Source organism: Microcaecilia unicolor, chromosome 1, assembly GCF_901765095.1.
Source record: "Microcaecilia unicolor chromosome 1, aMicUni1.1, whole genome shotgun sequence".
NCBI classification, from domain to species: Eukaryota; Metazoa; Chordata; class Amphibia; order Gymnophiona; family Siphonopidae; genus Microcaecilia; species Microcaecilia unicolor.
The window spans coordinates 749,194,382-749,212,085 of record NC_044031.1 but is presented as its reverse complement, the minus strand read 5'-3'; the positions used below and the strand labels follow the sequence as shown (position 1 = coordinate 749,212,085).

Genomic DNA, 17,704 nt, shown 5'->3' with positions numbered 1-17,704 from the left:
CACGATGAACATGCATAAATTTGATTTGCATGCTCTGCCTCCATTATATGCAAATTTCTTTCATGTATATTCGTTGTGGATATTCTGAAAACCTGACTAGCAAGGGGTACTCCAGGACCAGACTTGGGAAACACTGCTCTAAACTAATACTATGCAAATCAGAGTGCTGTAAAAAAAAGAAAAAGGGCAACACACCCACAGTCAGTAACAAAGTAGTAAATTTAAAACGAATCAGAGAAAATCTTTCTTCACTTAATGTGTAATTAAACTCTGGAATTCGTTGCCAGAGAATGTGGTAAAGGCAGTTAGCTTTGCGGGGTTTAAAAAAGGTTTGGACAGCTTCCTAAAGGAAAAGTCCATAGACCATTATTAAAATGGACTTCGGGAAAATCCACTGCGTATAAGCAGCATAAAATGTTTTGAACTTGTTTGGGATCTTGCCAGGTACTTGTGACCTGGATTGGCCACTGTTGGGAAACAGGATGCTGGGCTTGATGGACCTTTGGTCTGTCCCAGTATGGCAATACTTATGTACTTATAAGTGTCTATATATCCAGTTAGGCTAGTAGTCACTAAAGGAAAATAAGCATCTATGTTCCATTACAGAATCGGCTCCCACAAGTTGCCCTCTGGTGGGCCAATGCGGAGAATATAGAAACACTGCCAGTGATAAGTCAGGGACTCAAAAGAATGCCAACAGAAATAGTAGTGGCTGACTGATCATTGGCAGTGTTCTATACTCTCCACAACATACAGTATTGACCGTTGTTGGTCTTTTCAGACAAGCACCACACAAGTACCCACAGATTTTATATAGCGCACCTAGAGATTCGCGCTGAAATCAGTACGGATCTCTAACAACACACATAACTTAATTGGCTTAACAAGTTAATCAGCGTTGGTAACAGCTCTTAACAAGCACTAATGAACACTAATTGGCACTGATTAGAATTTATGCACACAACTCGCTAATCGTATTCTGTAATGAAGTGTGCCAAACTTCTAATGTGCGAAGGCGAAAAGGGGCGTGGTTGTAGGCGGGGAAATGGGTGTTTTGTGGGCATTCTGAAATTTACGCATGTAGTTATAGACTATGGGCCAGTGCGCCTAAATCTATGTGCCGGGATTTACGCCATGTTTTTGTTGGTATAAATGGGCACACGTAGTTTTAGGCGCTGAGATATCATTCATTCATTTATTCATTTCATTTACAATGATACCTTGGTTTTCGTCGATAATCCGTCCGAAAACAATCGGCAAAATCTGAAACCGATGAAAATTGAGGCAATTATTTCCATATGAATCAATGTAAATCCAATTAATTCGTTCTAGACACTCCAAAATACATACCAAAAACACATTTTATAGAGAATAAATATAGTGTTTAATACTAAAAGCAATAAGAAATTAATATAAAATGAATATAAAAGAATAATGTAAAGAATTAATGAACATTTAACACGGCATCTACCTTTCTGAAGACTCTTCTTGGCATATGGAAGACGTCGAGGAGGGGAGAGAGAGGTGCAGATATTATTGTTTGGAAGGGGGATCCCCCTCCATAAGGACCTTAGGTATCAAGGCACTATCTGGTGTCACTTCCCTTCTTGGTCTTTTGGTACTAGGACCAGTTTCAGAGTCAGTGGACCCATGTCGCCCAAGAAAGCTGTCTAAAGAGGTCTGTTTCTGCCGCCTCTTTAAGATTTGCCTAAAATGGGGCAACCTTAATGCCGCTCTCGTATTTTTCAATGATTTCCTTCTTCAACTCGATCGTATTCCTGGCCTTCTTCTTCGAAGGGCTGCTGGCTCTGGAAACTTTCTTTGGTCCCATGATGGAGCTAAAGGGAAAGGGTTAACTTATTAGAAAGGGAAACACTTAACAGGGACAATGAGATTTGAGCACATGTGATTTTATCTTGCGTGCGTTGCGTTAGACGCGCGGGGTGATGCTCACACAACGAGAAACAACACCACAATGAGCAGGAGAACACGTAGGTCACCCTTTGTTTTCGCAAAATTAGCAGCGAGGTCACGTGAGCACACCGACGAAATCCGAGGCAACCGACGAAATCCGAGACAAAGTTTTCACGGAAAAAAACAAAAACCGAAACCGACGATAACCGAAGTCAACGAAAACCGAGGTATTACTGTATTTAGTTTTTGTTCACACCTTTTCAGTAGTATCAACTAAGCGTATTCTATAATCGGTGCCTAAATCTAGGCGCTGATTATAGAATACACTTAGTCGGCACTGATTTCAGCGCCAATTTTTTAGGCACCATATATAGAATCTCTTCCATAGTGTTGAAAACTTGAAGCATTTTATGACCCCTGAGGCAGGCGAGATTGACCACTGAAACACGGCCCCCATGTCGGGTCTCCTAACAGTGAAGGCACCACCTGTGACTGGCTGCAAGTTTGACAGCATCTGACATCACAGTCAGTATATATAACAGAGTCCATTCAGTGCGTCGGATGTTGTGCGAAGCGCCGTGTACTGAGAACCTGTGGCTGTCCCAAGTAATGTGCTGGTAATTGTTGAGTCCAGAGAGCAGTAAGAAATAGACTGGTAGTAAGTACTTGTTTCTCTGTCTCACTTGCAGTGGTAACCCTGTCGCCAAGACCCTGAAGCAGCAGCGCGAAACGCTGGCCACCGTCGGCTTGGGGGCAGAGTGGTGAAGACAGCAAGTTATAGCACAGGTGTTCTGAGGTGCTGATGAGATAGAGACTACAGAACAGTCGAGTGTCGACGACTAACACCACGGACATTGAAAAGATAAGTGTCCTTTTTTCAGTACCATAGCTCATCATTGGAAAGACTATCTCAGATGTGTATGGAAGCCAGTGGAGTGAATTAACTCCTTGGAATTATTGATTATTTAAATTTTCTAATTTAAGTCTGAAGTGATAAGCTCAGTAAAACAAATAATAAAAAAACAACAAGAACAGAAAAGAAATAAATCAGCATAGTTGAGCTCTGGAAGGTTTTTTTGGCCGGTGATGAAGAGAGGATTGAATTGATCCGTTTAGCTCTTTTAGCTGTTTAATATCCAAGAGCTCTTTGAGGCCTTTTTCCTTCCCAAACGGAGACCGAGAAGGTCAAGTAGATTCTAAGCTGGTGTCTACCTTGCATGTGGGATTTTGTTACAGTTTTGTACTCCAGCAATTTATTAATCCCACCCCCAACTTTTTGAACGCTTAATAAAAAAAAGAAAATTCTTGGAGTCACAATTGACCGAAATATATGACACTCGAAAGCCATGTGAAGAATACAACAAGGAAAATGTTCCATTCAATGTGGTAACTCAAAAGAATTAAACCTTTCTTCCCAAGGGAAATATTTTGCAGCTTAGTACAATCAATGGTACTAAGTCACGTGGAGGGGCATAATCGAACGCAAACGCCTATCTCCATGGGCGTTTATCTCCGAGAACGGGTCCGTGAAGGGGTGGGCCGAACCGTATTTTTGAAAAAATGGACATTTTTGAGCTGGGCGTTTGTTTTTTTTAGCGATAATGGAAACTAAAAACGCCCAGCTCAAAAACGTCCTAATCCGAGCCATTTGGTTGTGGGAGGGGCCAGGATTGGTAGTACACTCGCCCCCCTGATATGCCAGGACACCAACTGGGCACCCTAGGTCAGTGCGGTGGACTTCAGAAAAAGCTCCCACATGCATAGCTCCCTTACCACGGGTGCTGAGCTCCCAACCCCCCTCCCCCAAAACCCACTACCCACAAATGTACAACACTACTATAGCTCTTAGGGGTGAAGGGGGCACCTACATGTGGGTACAGTGGGTTTTGGAGGCCTCCCATTTACCAGCATAATTGTTACAGGTAGGGGGGGGGAATGGACTTGGGTCCACCTGCTTGAAGTGCACTGCGGTACCCACTAAAAGTGCTCCACGGACCTGCATACACGCAGGCCTCTAGGACTTGTTGCTGCTGTATAACATTGGCACAGCAGTTGACACCTGAAGACTAATCTCTCCGAAAACGTCCTTTTTTGGAATAAGCACGTTTACTCACAGTTAACTGCAGAGGTTGTGTCCCACTGGCAACGAGTCTCCCTGGTACTGAGATGAGCAGTAGGTCTGAGCTGGCAGAATGCTGTACAATGCCCTCTTTCAGCCACATTCAAGGGAAGAACTAAGTTGTCTAACGTGGCTAACACAGGAAAGGGAACTAAAACTGGCTTACAAAAATGGCCACTATCGCATGGACTACAACAGGAAACACAACAGGGCACACTGTGACCCAGTAGGCAGGGGGGAAAGCACCATGGGAGAAGAGCCTACCAACTACCAACATCGTGAGACTGTAACACAAGCTAATGAAATCACGGAGCCCAATACCCTACACCCACCACAATGCAATGCTGATGTGACCCTGTAGTGCACCCGAGAGCCACATCTGACCCAGGGAAAGGCTGTGAGAGGATCAAACACATTCTGCTGTCATGGAGGTGGGTACGGCATTTGAAGCTGGCATACAGGCTGGGAAAAAAGTTTTTAAAGTGGGTTTTTTTTTTGGTGGGAGGGGGTTAGTGACCACTGGGGGATTCTGGGGACGTCATCCCTGATTCCCTCCAGTGGTCATCTGGGCAGTTGGGGCACTTTTTTGGGACTTGTTCGTGGAAAAAAAAGGGTCCCAAAAAAGTGACCCAAAATCGCGGTAAAAACGCCTTTTTTTTTTATTATCAGCTACAGACGCCCATCTCTCCTCGGCTGATAACCACGCCTCAGTCCCGCCTCCGACATACCCCCGTCAACTTTATTCGTTTCCATGACGGAGTGCAGTTGGAAATACCCAAAATCGGCTTTCGATTATACTGATTTGGGCGCCTTTGCAAGAAAAACGCCCATCTCCCGATTTGGGTCGAAATATAGGCGTTTTTCTCTTTTGATTATAAGCTGGATAGATTACTGCAATGCACTCTATGCTGGTTGTAAAGAACAAATCAAGAAGCTTCAAACAGCCCAAAATACTGCAGCCAGACTCATATTTGGTAAGACAAAATACAAGAGTGCCAAACCCCTAACAGAAAAACTGCATTGGCTTCCACTCAAAGAACGTCTGCACCTTGGTTCATAAAATCATTTACAGTGATGCCCCGCTTTACATGTCAGACCTCATAGACTTGCCACCCAGGAATACTAAAAGATTAGCACGCTCATTCCTAAATCTCCATTTCCCCAGCTGCAAAGGACTAAAATACAAATTAACGTATTCATCCAGCTTTTCCTACAAAGGCACGCAGCTATGGAATGCATTACCACTTGACGTGAAAAAACAACGCGACAACCAACTTTCGGAAATCACTGAAAACCTGCCTCTTCAACTGCATGCAAATCTCTCCCATGAATACTCATTGTGGATATCCTGAAAACCTGAGTGGCTGGGGAGCTTCCAGGACCAGGTTTGGGAACCCCTGGTATAGAACATAAGTACACCTATTGGGAAAACCAAACAAGACAGATTATTACGGATCCTTATATAGAAATTCCATGCTAACAGAATACCCAGCCTCGGATGGATACACAAATTCGCACCTTATGCAGCAAAAATGGAGTACTGCGGGACACGCTCAGGCAACCTGTGCTAACTTTGAAATCTATACACGCTAACCAAGTGCTAAAAATGTTTTTTAATTTTTTTTTGCAGGGGCATGTCAGGAGCGGAGAATGGGCGTTCCTGCGCCATCCAATTAGTAAAGCTACGTCACTGCGTGCTGACTAGTTAGCGCACGGATATCACATGAGCTCTTACCTTATACCAGTGGTTTCCAAGCCTGATCCTGGAGGCACCCCAGCCAGTCAGGTTTTCGGGATATCCACAATAAATATTCATGAGAGATATTTGCATGCACTGACTCCACTGCATGCAAATATACCTCATGAATAGTCATTATGGATATACTGAAAACCTGACTGGCTGGAGTGCCTCTGGGCAGGGCCACCGAGAGACTGGGCCGGGCCCGGAGCCCCACCCCTCCCCGAGGTCACCGCCGCCGCTCTCCTCCTCCACCCCCCCCACAGAGGTCACCACTGCTCCCCCCCCCCCAAGATCACTGCAGCCACTACTTTCCCCTCCACACCCCCAGGTAGCCCCCACTCCCCCCCTCCATCCGCCACTGGGCCTCCCTTCGGCCCTCCTTCACTCCTTGTGTACCGCCCTCACGGAAGTTACATCAGACGAGGGTGGGACACAGGGAGGGAAGGAGGGCCGAAGGGAGGCGTTCTGCTGCCTGCAGCGCTGCTTTCACGGAGGTGAGACTGCAATTTCAATGCAGGGGGCAGACGGTCGACGACAGAGGGTGGGTGGGACTGCAGCGCCGGGCCCCTCTTGGAGGCCCGGGCCCGGGGAATTTTGTCCCCCCTGCCCCCCCCCTCTCGGTGGCTATTCCTCTGGGACCTGGTTTGGAAATCACTGCCTTATTCCAAATGGGTGACGGTAAATGTTCACACAGTAATGTTAAAAAAATGGCCATGTGCTAATAGCAACAATAACACCAGGGACGTAGCCAGGCCTCGCAGTGGGAGGGGGTCAGAGCACGAGGTGGGGGGCACATTTTGGTCTGCCGCCCTGCCCCCTTCACCCACTGCCGTAGCAAATACCTTAGCTGGTGGGGGTCCCCAACCCCCACCAGCTGAAGCCTTGTCCAGCGCCAGTCTCTGACACTGCCACGTTACCTGCCCTGCTCTCTCTTCCCCTCACGTCCTGCACGCTCCTTTTAGTGAAATTGAGCATGCTCAGTTTCACTAAAAGGAGCGTGCTGGATGTGAGAGGAAGACAGAGCAGGGCAGGCGACGAGGCAGCACCGGAGACCAGCGCTGGACAAGGCTTCAGCTGGCGGGGGTTGGGGACCCCCACCAGCAAAACCAGAGGCCCAGAGGAAATTGGGGGGGGGGGACCAGGCCCCCGTGGCCCCACGTAGCTACGCCACTGAATAGCACATGCTTAGAATCCACTAAATTAACCAGATGGGTGTGCAATCATACAGATCACAGAAAAAGATAAGCAAAAATCTGTATTCATAATCCACTTAATTGTTAGATATATAGATGTAACAACTAGTCATAGAAATTAAATAGACATAAGGATTAAAGGAAGGGAAAGCAACTATATCAATAACAATAGCACATGGGCCATCAATGCAAAAAAAAACCCCACGTAAGGGCATTGCTATGGCCACTTCTTGCTGCAGCTTAGTAAAAGGACCCCGGAAATATATGGACAAAACTTAAACTGAAACTATAAGAATCCAGATTCTTGCTTGCAGTACAACACCTTGAAAACTAGAAATATGTTCCCCTGTACTTTGCAAAACTTAAAAATAGCTTTGTAAAATCTGCCATTCCAATCACAAAATTGATAATAAAAATATTCTTTATACCCTTGTGGTCTGGCCATATTATTTTTCTGATTGTGTTGGTCCCTGGTTCTTGTTTCTGCTTTCCTCTATCCATCTTTTCTTAAGGGTCTCTTGTCCTGTCCATTTGCCATTTCTTCTCTCTCCTCCTATCTTCAATTTCTTCCTTATTTCTATCTCTAAAGTTGATCTCTTTCTTCCATTTATTCTTTTGCTTCCGTAACTAGATTTCACTTCTTACCACCACTCCTTAATGTTAGGGTTTTTTTTTTTTTACAGCAGCTACCTACAGTTTTATTTCCCTTATCTTAGCCCTTCCATTCCCTAACAATCTCTCCTTCGCTGGCCTCATTCTCCTGTCTTTCATGAACTTTAACCTCTTCTCCCTCCCCTCCCTATCCAGCATCTCATCTGTCTGTCTTTTTGTCTATCTGTTCTATCTAGCATCTCCCTATGCCTTCTCTGTCTCTGTATCTTCCTGTCTATAGCATATTTTCCCATATCCAGCATTTCCATTGTCTCACTATTCTCCCATCTCCCTATTCTGCCCCCATGTCCAGCATCTCCCCATCCCCCCATGTCCAGCTTCTCCATCTCCCCACTCCTGTGTCCAGCATCTCCCCATGTCTCCCCTCCTGTATTCCTCCCCTGTGTCTGTCTGAATGTCTCTCCCCTGTTGCTCCATTTCTGCCCCATGTCCCCAATTCTCCTCCAACATCCCACCAGCCAAGCCCAGTCCAGGATCTATACTATTACTACTTATTATCACATTTATATGACTCTTAACAATCAAACTCCAACCCCTCTCCATCCCCCCAGGTTCAACAGCATTGATCTCTCTTCCTCATCTGCCTGTTTATCTTACTGCTTTGTTGTCATGGTCGCATCACCCCTGCCCAGGACCTGCAGCAGCACCAGTGATAATTACAATAAAGAACCCTGAGGCCTCCTTGAGCCTGTGAGTGTGCTGAAAGCTAGCCTCTGCTGCCTCCTCTGTTTCAGACTGCCTGTTCCTATTGAGACGGGATGCGGCAGAGACTTGATTTCAATAAAGCCTCACAGATCTTTACTGTGTTGCTGTTGGTACCTTAGATCCAAGACAAGGGTGATTTGACTGTGAGAGCACAGCAGTATGGTCAGCTAGCAGGTGGGTAAGGAAGATACTGGACAGAGCCACTAAAAACCAGGGAGGAGGCAAATGCCCAGATTCTCCCCCTCCCCCCAACGCCTGTGATGGCAAAATGTTGTGATTGCTCAAGACCAGAGCTTAATTTCTAGAACAAAAAGGAAGTGGAACTGTGGATCCCAGGGAAGGGGTGGGTGGGCAGGATCAACCCAGGAAGAGGGGCTGGATTTGGGAGCAGATTGTTCTGTTCTGTGCTCCAGGCTCACCACCACCCTCCCCCTCATTTTCTCTGCCTGGAAGGGAGGGGCTGGAGTGAGACACCTCTGCTGCTCTGGACGGAGTTTGAAGAGTGGAACTGTGTTTCTGGCCATTACCCTAGAAATAAAACTCTGCTCTAGACTACGGTTGGATTAAATTCATATTTTTCCATCTCTTCCACCCCACCATTAGATTTTGCTTACAGTTTAAGTCTGAACAGTAGTAGAATTCCCTGTGGTTTTGAACAGTCTGTCTGAGAAGGATATTGGAAAACTCAATGATTACGTACAAAGTGAAAGGTTAAATGTTCATTTCCTGTCCGGGGACACATTCTCTAACTTTCCAAACTTCTTTTCACATTTGAAAACAGGTTGTCTTCGAGATAGAAGAGTCTGTCCGAACAACCCATTCCCAATTTTAAAAATATTCCAGCTGTGAGTGTTATGCAGTGGCCTGATGTATAAGAAAATATGTCAGAATAAATGATTTAGAAAAATTGTAATAATAATAATAATAATTCATGAAAGCTTGCATCATGCTAGGCAACAGCAAAAAAAAATGGTATGGGATTTGCGTTGCAAACCGTACGAGGAGAGATTTGCTGACCTGAACATGTATACCTTAGAGGAAAGGAGAAACAGAGGTGACATGATACACATGTTTCAAATATTTGAAAGGTATTAATCCGCAAAAGAACCTTTTCCGGAGACGGGAAGGCGGTAGAACTAGAGTACGTGAATTGAGGTTGGAGGGGGGCAGACTCAGGAGTAACGTCAGGAAGTTTTTCATGGAGAGTGTGATGGATATGTGGAATGCCCTCCCGCAGGAGGTGGTGGAGATGAAAACGGTAATGGAATTCAAACGTGCGTGGGATAAACACAAAGGAATCCTGTTTTGAAGGAATGGATCCGCGGAATCTTAGCGGCGATTGGGTGGCGACGCCGGTAATTGGGAAACAAAACCGGTGCTGGGCAGACTTCTATGGTCTACACCCTGATCGTAACTAAATAGATAGGGATGGACTGGAGTGTAAATTTTAAGGGGCTTCAACGTTGGGTTCAGAACTTAGTACAAGAAAAGTGCTGGGCAGACTTCTACGGTCTGTGCCCTGAGAATTGCAAGGACAAATCAAAATACCATGTAAAATGAGTTTATCTTGTTGGGCAGACTGGATAGACAGTACAGGTCTTTATCTGCCGTCATTTACTATGTTACTATGTAACAGTAGCCTTTCAAAATATATCCGATGTCTTCTGAATTTCCACCATTGTACATCCATTTACTAATCTACCTTAAACAAACACTATTCCAATTCAGTTTTTCTAAATCAAGCTTAAGCAAGAAATAATAGTCACCTTCCTCCACCAATACCGACTCACAATGACAGGTGAATAGTTATTACCCTCCCTGTACATGGGTTACTTCAGTGGCGTACCAAGGGGGGGGGGCGGTCTGCCCCGGGTGCACACCGCTGGGGGGTGCCATGCGCCGGCCAGCTTCGTTTCCATGCTCCCTCTGCCCCGGAACAGGAAGTAACCTGTTCCGGGGCATAAGTACATAAGTACATAAGTAGTGCCATACTGGGAAAGACCAAAGGTCCATCTAGCCCAGCATCCTGTCACCGACAGTGGCCAATCCAGGTCAAGGGCACCTGGCACGCTCCCCAAACGTAAAAACATTCCAGACAAGTTATACCTAAAAATGAGGAATTTTTCCAGTCCATTTAATAGCGGTCTATGGACTTGTCCTTTAGGAATCTATCTAACCCCTTTTTAAACTCCGTCAAGCTAACCGCCCGTACCACGTTCTCCGGCAATGAATTCCAGAGTCTAATTACACGTTGGGTGAAGAAAAATTTTCTCCAATTCGTTTTAAATTTACCACACTGTAGCTTCAACTCATGCCCTCTAGTCCTAGTATTTTTGGATAGCGTGAACAGTCGCTTCACATCCACCCGATCCATTCCACTCATTATTTTATACACTTCTATCATATCTCCCCTCAGCCGTCTCTTCTCCAAGCTGAAAAGCCCTAGCCTTCTCAGCCTCTCTTCATAGGAAAGTCGTCCCATCCCCCACTAGGGGAGCATGAAAACGAACGAAGCTGACCGGCGCGCGGCACCCCCCCAGCGGTGTGCACCCCGGGGGGGGTTCCTTTGCCAGGGTGGGGGTGTCCTTTCGTCGGGGGGGGGGGCGCTGCACCGGGGGGGGGATGCTGCACTCGGGGGGGCGGGGCGCATCGGCGATCCGCCCCGAGTGTCAGCCCCCCTAGGAACGCCACTGGATTACTTATATCTCTGTCTGACTCCTGCTAAAACTTTGAAGCTTTGAAAACTAATGTATCCCTTTGGAAAGAAAACATGGGACAATATTTCAAGGATTAGTCCGAAAGTGATTTTGTGGTTAGATGCACAAACCCCAAGTCCATTTTTCAATCGTGGAGAACAAAAAATTCTCACAGGAGCACCGATTCCTCGGTTTATGTACATCTGGAATCTTCAAGTCTATGCAGGTGTCATCTTCGACTCCTCCCTCTCCTTCTCTGCCCATATCCAGCAGACAGCTAAGACCTGTTGCTTCTTCCTCTATAATATCAGCAAAATTCGCCCATTCCTCTCTGAACAGACCACCCGAACCCTCGTCCACTCGCTCGTTACCTCTCATCTTGACTATTGCAACCTTCTCCTCGCTGGTCTCCCGCTTAGCCACCTATCCCCCCTTCAATCCGTCCAAAATTCCGCCGCACGTCTTATCTACCGCGTGAACCGATACTCTCATATCACCCCTCTCCTCAAGTCGCTTCACTGGCTCCCGATCCGCTACCGTATACAGTTCATGCTTCTCCTATTGACCTTCAAATGCACTCAATCTGCAGCCCCCCATTACCTCTCTACCCTCCTCTCCCCCTATGTTCCCACCCGTAACCTCCGCTCTCAGGACAAATCACTCCTATCTGTACCCTTCTCCACCACCGCTAACTCCAGACTCTGCCCCTTCTGCCTCGCTTCACCTTATGCCTGGAACAGACTTTCCCGAGCCCATACGCCATGCGCCCTCCCTGCCCATTTTCAAGTCCTTACTCAAAGCCCATCTCTTCTCCCTTGCCTTTGGCGCCTAACCACCTTCCCCATTCATGATACCTACACTGACTACATAGTTTGTTACCTTTAGATTGTAAGCTCTCTTGAGCAGGGACTGTCCTTCCCCATGTTTAAACTTGTACAGCGCTGCGTAACCCTGGCAGCGCTATAGAAATGCTAAGTAGTAGTAGTAGTAGTAGTAAATACCTGAATGTACCTGGCAGGGCCGGTGTTAGGCAGGGGCAACAGGGGCGGCCGCACAGGGTCTCGTGCTCCTAGGGGCCCCTGCCTCTCTGGCACGTCTGTCTTCCTGTTTCGGAGCACCTCCCTGCTCTGTACCTTAATGTGCGTCCACATTTCAGTAGCGAACAGCAGCAGCTAGTTTCATATCCTGTCAGCTGCCGAGCCCAGAGTCTCCTTGCTGCTGCGTCCCGCCCCCTTTTGATGCCACTTCCTGCTTCCACAAGGGCAGGACGCAGCAGCGATGTGGCTTTCTGGGCTCGGCAGCTGACGGGATATGAAAATTTATGTCGCTCTCTACTGAAACATAGCGGATGCACATCAAGGTATGGGGTGAGGTGGGGGTTCCGAGAGCTCTACACCTCCTTTTAAACTGATAAATTACGACTTCTGGAGGCGGGGGGGGGGGGGGGGGGCGCAGGTAGGGGGTCCACTGAACTGGTCTGCAGGGCCCTGCAGTTGCTAAGATCGGCCCTGGTACCTGGGGTGTGCTTGAACTGTCTAGAAGATTGAAGAACTTAGCTATAGATTTGGCCAAATAAAGCATAAATTCACTTACAGATGCAACTGGACGTTTTGCAGTTCGGCTGTGTTAGAACGGACACTCCACTTGCCATTATCTATCTATTTATTTTATTTATTTGTTGCATTTGTGTCCCACATTTGCCCACCTATTTGCAGGCTCAATGTGCCTTACAATTTTCCATCATGACTTATGCCACTTCAGAATACAGATACAATTGGTAATACATATAAAACATGGGTGATATAACGAACAGTCAGGTAACACATATTTAACATGGATTACATACAATTGTTAAAGTGTCTCCCTTGGTATTCTGCATGGTGTTCTTTAACATGGATACTTTGTGCAAACCTCCTTATCCTAAATATATAATTTATGCAAACACTGGACTTCTGAAATCTTGGATCTTGAAAACATGCCCTGAAGATTTATTTCTAACAATAAGACAGCTAGATGTCCAGGAAGATTTTGATGGCTATGAATTAATGGTACTTAAGAAAGCTATCATACCGTCACTTTATACTACAGTCTCACCTGTCTTGGGCTTCTTATATCCCTCCTCAAATTGGCTGTTATAGCAATATCAATGGGCCCTAAATTGAATGGGAAAACGCCCGTAGGTAGGAACTCAAGTAATACTAATCATTTTGTTTTTAATTTTACCCCCTTTCCTATATATATTTTTGCTGCCACCAAATACAGGGCGTTATAGACAAATCCGGATCAATCTGTGGCACAGTGGATTAAAGCCACTCCAGTAAAGATATTCCCTAGATGTGACGTTGTGACAGCACCAATCCGGATTAACCCATGCGTGCTTTAATTCTGATTAAAATGCGCGGTAACCAATAATTAATTTGCCAGGGGGGTTTACCCGCTTTCTTTTATTTCCAGACTGCAGATTGTCTTTCTGCAAAAGGGGGGGGGGGGGGGGGGGGACAGATCCGTGTTCCTCTGCTCTCTGTCCAAGGTGGAGGGGGGGGGGGGGGTGGGTTGTTCATGGAGCTGAGGGATGCTTTTTCTGCTCCGGGTCCCCATTATGCATGTGAATTACTCTACCAGAGGTGTGCTAGCCTCTCTCTCTCTCTCTCCCTCACCGGCTGTACTCAGCTGCTGCTGCACTGGCCTCTCCCTCCCTTTTTTTTGCATGCTAACTAATCTTTTCACACCAGCAGAGGGGAGGGGGGAGATTTGCTTGTCGGGCTACTGTAGCTATCTATCTCTCGCAGACTTGACGGATCCGCCTGGAAAAAAAAACCCCCCACTTTCATTTCACACCTTCCTTGGGCTGCTGCAGCCAGTCTCCGGCGGGCATGCGGGGCAAACGGATGGCAGACTGTGCCCGCTCGTGAAGGCATCCGAGCTTTCTGGATTTCCATGGGGAGGGGTGCTGGATGCCCTTTCTGTTAGGACGGTGCCCTAAGCTGCTCCCCTTTTCCTCCCCCTCCATCCCCTGAGGTCAGGCCCCCGGCCGGCTGGAGGCGCTCATGCAGCCACTAAGGTAAGCAAGGGTGGGGTGGGGGGGCTTTGCCTTGCTCATGCCACCACCTGGAGGGGCGGTGGGCGCCTTGTTGCTGGCCGCGCAGCCCAGCGTGGGCACAAGAGCTCAGCACGACCTCAGCAGGCAGCTAATCCCTCGCTTGCTTTTTTTGTATAAGAACCAATTAACAGTTGGGATTTTTGCTAAATGCATTGACAGCAGGTTTTTCCCCCCTCCGGGTTCTTTTTTTTTTTTTAACTAATGTGGATTTGCATTTCCAGGTTTCTCTGTCTCCGCCTTCTTCTCTCCTTGCGGTTAGCCCTCGATTTTCTGGGGGGTTTTTCGTGCAGTCTGCGGGAATTCAACTTTTTTTTTTTTTTAATGATCGGTGTTTCTCTCTTTCACCTATTTGGCTATTCTGTGCGTCCCTCCAATTTATCTTTTTCATTTTTGTTTTAATCTATGAGGGAATGTGCGCTATTTAGTTACCATTTGAGTTACAAGTTTGCTTTTTTTTTCTTAATTTAATAAAAGAGTTTTTCCTTGTGGCATTTTGCCGTAATTATTATTATTATTTTTTTTAGGAATTAGTTGTGATTTTACAATTACTAGAGTATTTTAATGTTTTTCTTATTTGACGAGTTTGTGATCTTAAGATGTAGTCTTTGTAGGCACGTAACAACCTAAAAATAAAAAACCTAGCTCGCGGAATCGCAGCTGTTCAGAAACGTAAAAGAGACAAATTATAGCCCGCCGCACGCCCGAAAGGTAATAAACGTGCAATACTGGAATGAACGTCCTTTAAATGAATTTGACACGTGCGGAAGCCAAGATGCCATATGCGTGCAATAAGCACAGAATTGTTAAAACTGGTTTGTTTGTTTGTTTGTTTGTTTGTTTGTTTGTTTTTAAATCATAGCTTTCTTGCATTTGCAAACGCGGAGTTCCTCCACCTATTTTGCAAAGCTTTTTTTTTTATGATTGAGAACCTCGAGGGTCCTCCCCTACATTCTCCGCTCAAATTATTTTAAAATAATACCGAGATAGGGGTGATACGATTCCCTGTGAGCGCCGTTACATTTGTCATGGTGTTTTCTGCAGTCCAGATCGTGAACGGGCTTTCTTGACTTCATGCCTAACGGGAAAAAAACTCACCTTAAAAAAAAGCATCTTATTATTTAACACAAATGAAAAGTGTTCTTTTAGAAAGGTAGAGAGAGGGTTTTTTTTTTTCTTTTTCTTTTGAATATGTGTTTCCGAGGCAGGAAAAGAAAAGATTGAACTCATGTTTTGATGTGATGCTTGATTGCTGCCCTGTTGGAGTAATTGGCATCGCAATTACTGAGAGGTAGAATCAATTTCCCCAAATTGAGATTCTAATGGGAGCTTGCAAGCTGCTGTTATGTCATGCGGCTTTAAGGTGGTGTTGGATTGCATGTTTATGAAACTGGTTAATTTGCCAAAAAAAAAAAAAAAAAGAACAGCGCCACCTACTGGACTGAAGAGATTGTCGCTTTGTAGCAGATGCTATGCGACACGACACGTGTTTTCTGTAGAAGTTCCCAATGAGGGTCTGGCCAATCCCTTTCTGTTGCATTTAGGGGCATTTTTATTATTTTCATGTCATGTGAATAACACCGTTACCTAACGCCTGGTGGAGCTTTGTTCAGGCTGGAGGGTGTCAACTCTCCAGCCCCCCTAAATTTGCCTATACTATTATTTAAGATCAGTACTAATGTGTTTAAAGGAGGAGGTGGGGCAGTCTCTTAATAACTGTAGGTAGTGCCGTTCCTCTCACATAACTGGGCACCCCTTGTGCACACTATATATGGGTACCTCACAATCTAAGGTGTCCTTTTACTAAGGTGCGCTGAAAAATGGCCTGCGCTAGTGTAGGTGCGCGTTTTGGGAAAGCGCAGAATTATTTTTCGCTGAAAATGGACATGCTGCAAAATGAAAATTGCAGCGCGTCCATTTTGGGTCTGAGACCTTACCGCCAGCCGCTGACCTAGCGGTAAAGTCTCATGCGGTAACCGGGTGGTAATAACCTACGCACGTCAAATGCCACTTGGCGCGCGTCCGATACGTGTGTCTGAAAATAAAAATTCTTTTTTCTGACGTGCCAAAAATGAAATTACCGCAAGAGTCACGCGGTAGCCGGGCGGTAACTCTGTTTTGGCGTGCATTGGGTGTGCGTACATGCTTACTCGGCTTAGTAAAAGGGCCCCTAAGATTTTTTTTGTATCTGGGGCAACGGAGGGCTAGGTGACTTGACCAAGGTCACAGGGAGCTGCGGTGGGAACTGAGCCCAGGTTGCCAGGATCAAGACCAGCTGCATTGGCCATCGGGCTACTCCTCCACTCCCGTTCCCCCCTCCCGTTTTCCCCCTTTACCCATTTAGTTATCATATATTCCTGTGCCCTTTAAACACATTGGGGCTCATTTTCAAAGCACTTAGCCTTACAAAGTTAGGTGAGTAACCTATGAAACTGTGTAAGTCTAAGTGCTTTGAAAATACTGGCTTCTTCTGTATGTCAAATACATATTGTCTTAATACGGATTCCATTCCAGCCAGTTTAATTCAGATTGCTGCGGAATTATCTTCAGTCATCCTATGTATGTAGTGCTGTTATTTGAGAAGATCGCCATCCTATGCTGAATTTGAATAGAAGTTAAAAAGAGAGAGAGAGAGAGAGAGAGAGAGAGAGATCGATCCTGATTAGCAACTAGTGGGCATAAATTGACCTGCAAAGCTGTTACTAACCTGTTTGGGTTTGGGTGTCTGGGGAGTTTTGCAGTGGTTGCAATGCAGCCCTGCGGCTGACGACTGTGAAGTTCTATGGCTAATCTAAGAAATATTAGGGTCCTTTTACTAAGCCGCATAAGCGTCTACGCGCATCCAACGAGGACCAAAATGGAGTTACCCTGTGGCTGTAGCGGTAATTTCATTTTTGGCGCGCGTCCACCACGTACGTCTGCAAAATATTTTTTCTTTTCTGGCACGCTCGCCAAGTGGCATCTGACGTGTGTAGGTCATTACCACCCAAATTCTTTACCGCTAGGTCTATGGCTGGCGGTAAGGTCTCAGAGCCAAAATGGACGCATGGCCATTTTGATTTTGCTGCACGTCTATTTTCGGCAAAAAAATGGGGGCCTTTTTTACAGGTGCGCTGAAAAATGATTCTGCGCGCGCCCAAAACCCACGCCTACGCTACCGCAGGCCATTTTTCAGCGTGCCTTTGTAAAAGGACCCTATTGTGTTTACACACATGTATCTCTTCTCTTCCAATACAGCATCTGCAGGTCACTGCAAGATCTAATAGGAATTTCTTTGTGACCCAGGGTCAGATCACGCCTTGTAATTTGTAAATGATGAACGTAAAATGCCGAGCCATAAGTCTATTCCCTGCAACGATGATTTAAAAAAAAAAAAAAGAGGGCTGGGTGGGGGGCAGGATTTCAACCCTCCACTCCGACTGCGGTGGCAGATAAGGAAGCAATTTGGCACAGTTGGCAAAGACTGCAGGTCAGTGACCTGACAGACGGATGCGATTTCAGCATTATTTCTGTCACTCACAAGAATAGAAATGTGATTTTTACAAAACGCTTTCATCCAAGCTGAGG

General features: G+C 46.0%; 1 protein-coding gene across 1 annotated transcript in view; it reads left to right on the top strand.

The window, feature by feature from the left end:
• The first annotated feature begins 13,994 nt into the window (after window positions 1-13,994).
• Window positions 13,995-17,704, top strand: part of RGMA (repulsive guidance molecule BMP co-receptor a) — a 106,912-nt gene continuing 103,202 nt past the window's right edge. The window contains exon 1 of the mRNA XM_030189720.1: window positions 13,995-14,101. Within this exon, the coding sequence (XP_030045580.1) occupies window positions 14,088-14,101 (14 nt within the window). The 5' untranslated portion in view covers window positions 13,995-14,087. The remainder of the gene's footprint in view (window positions 14,102-17,704) is intronic.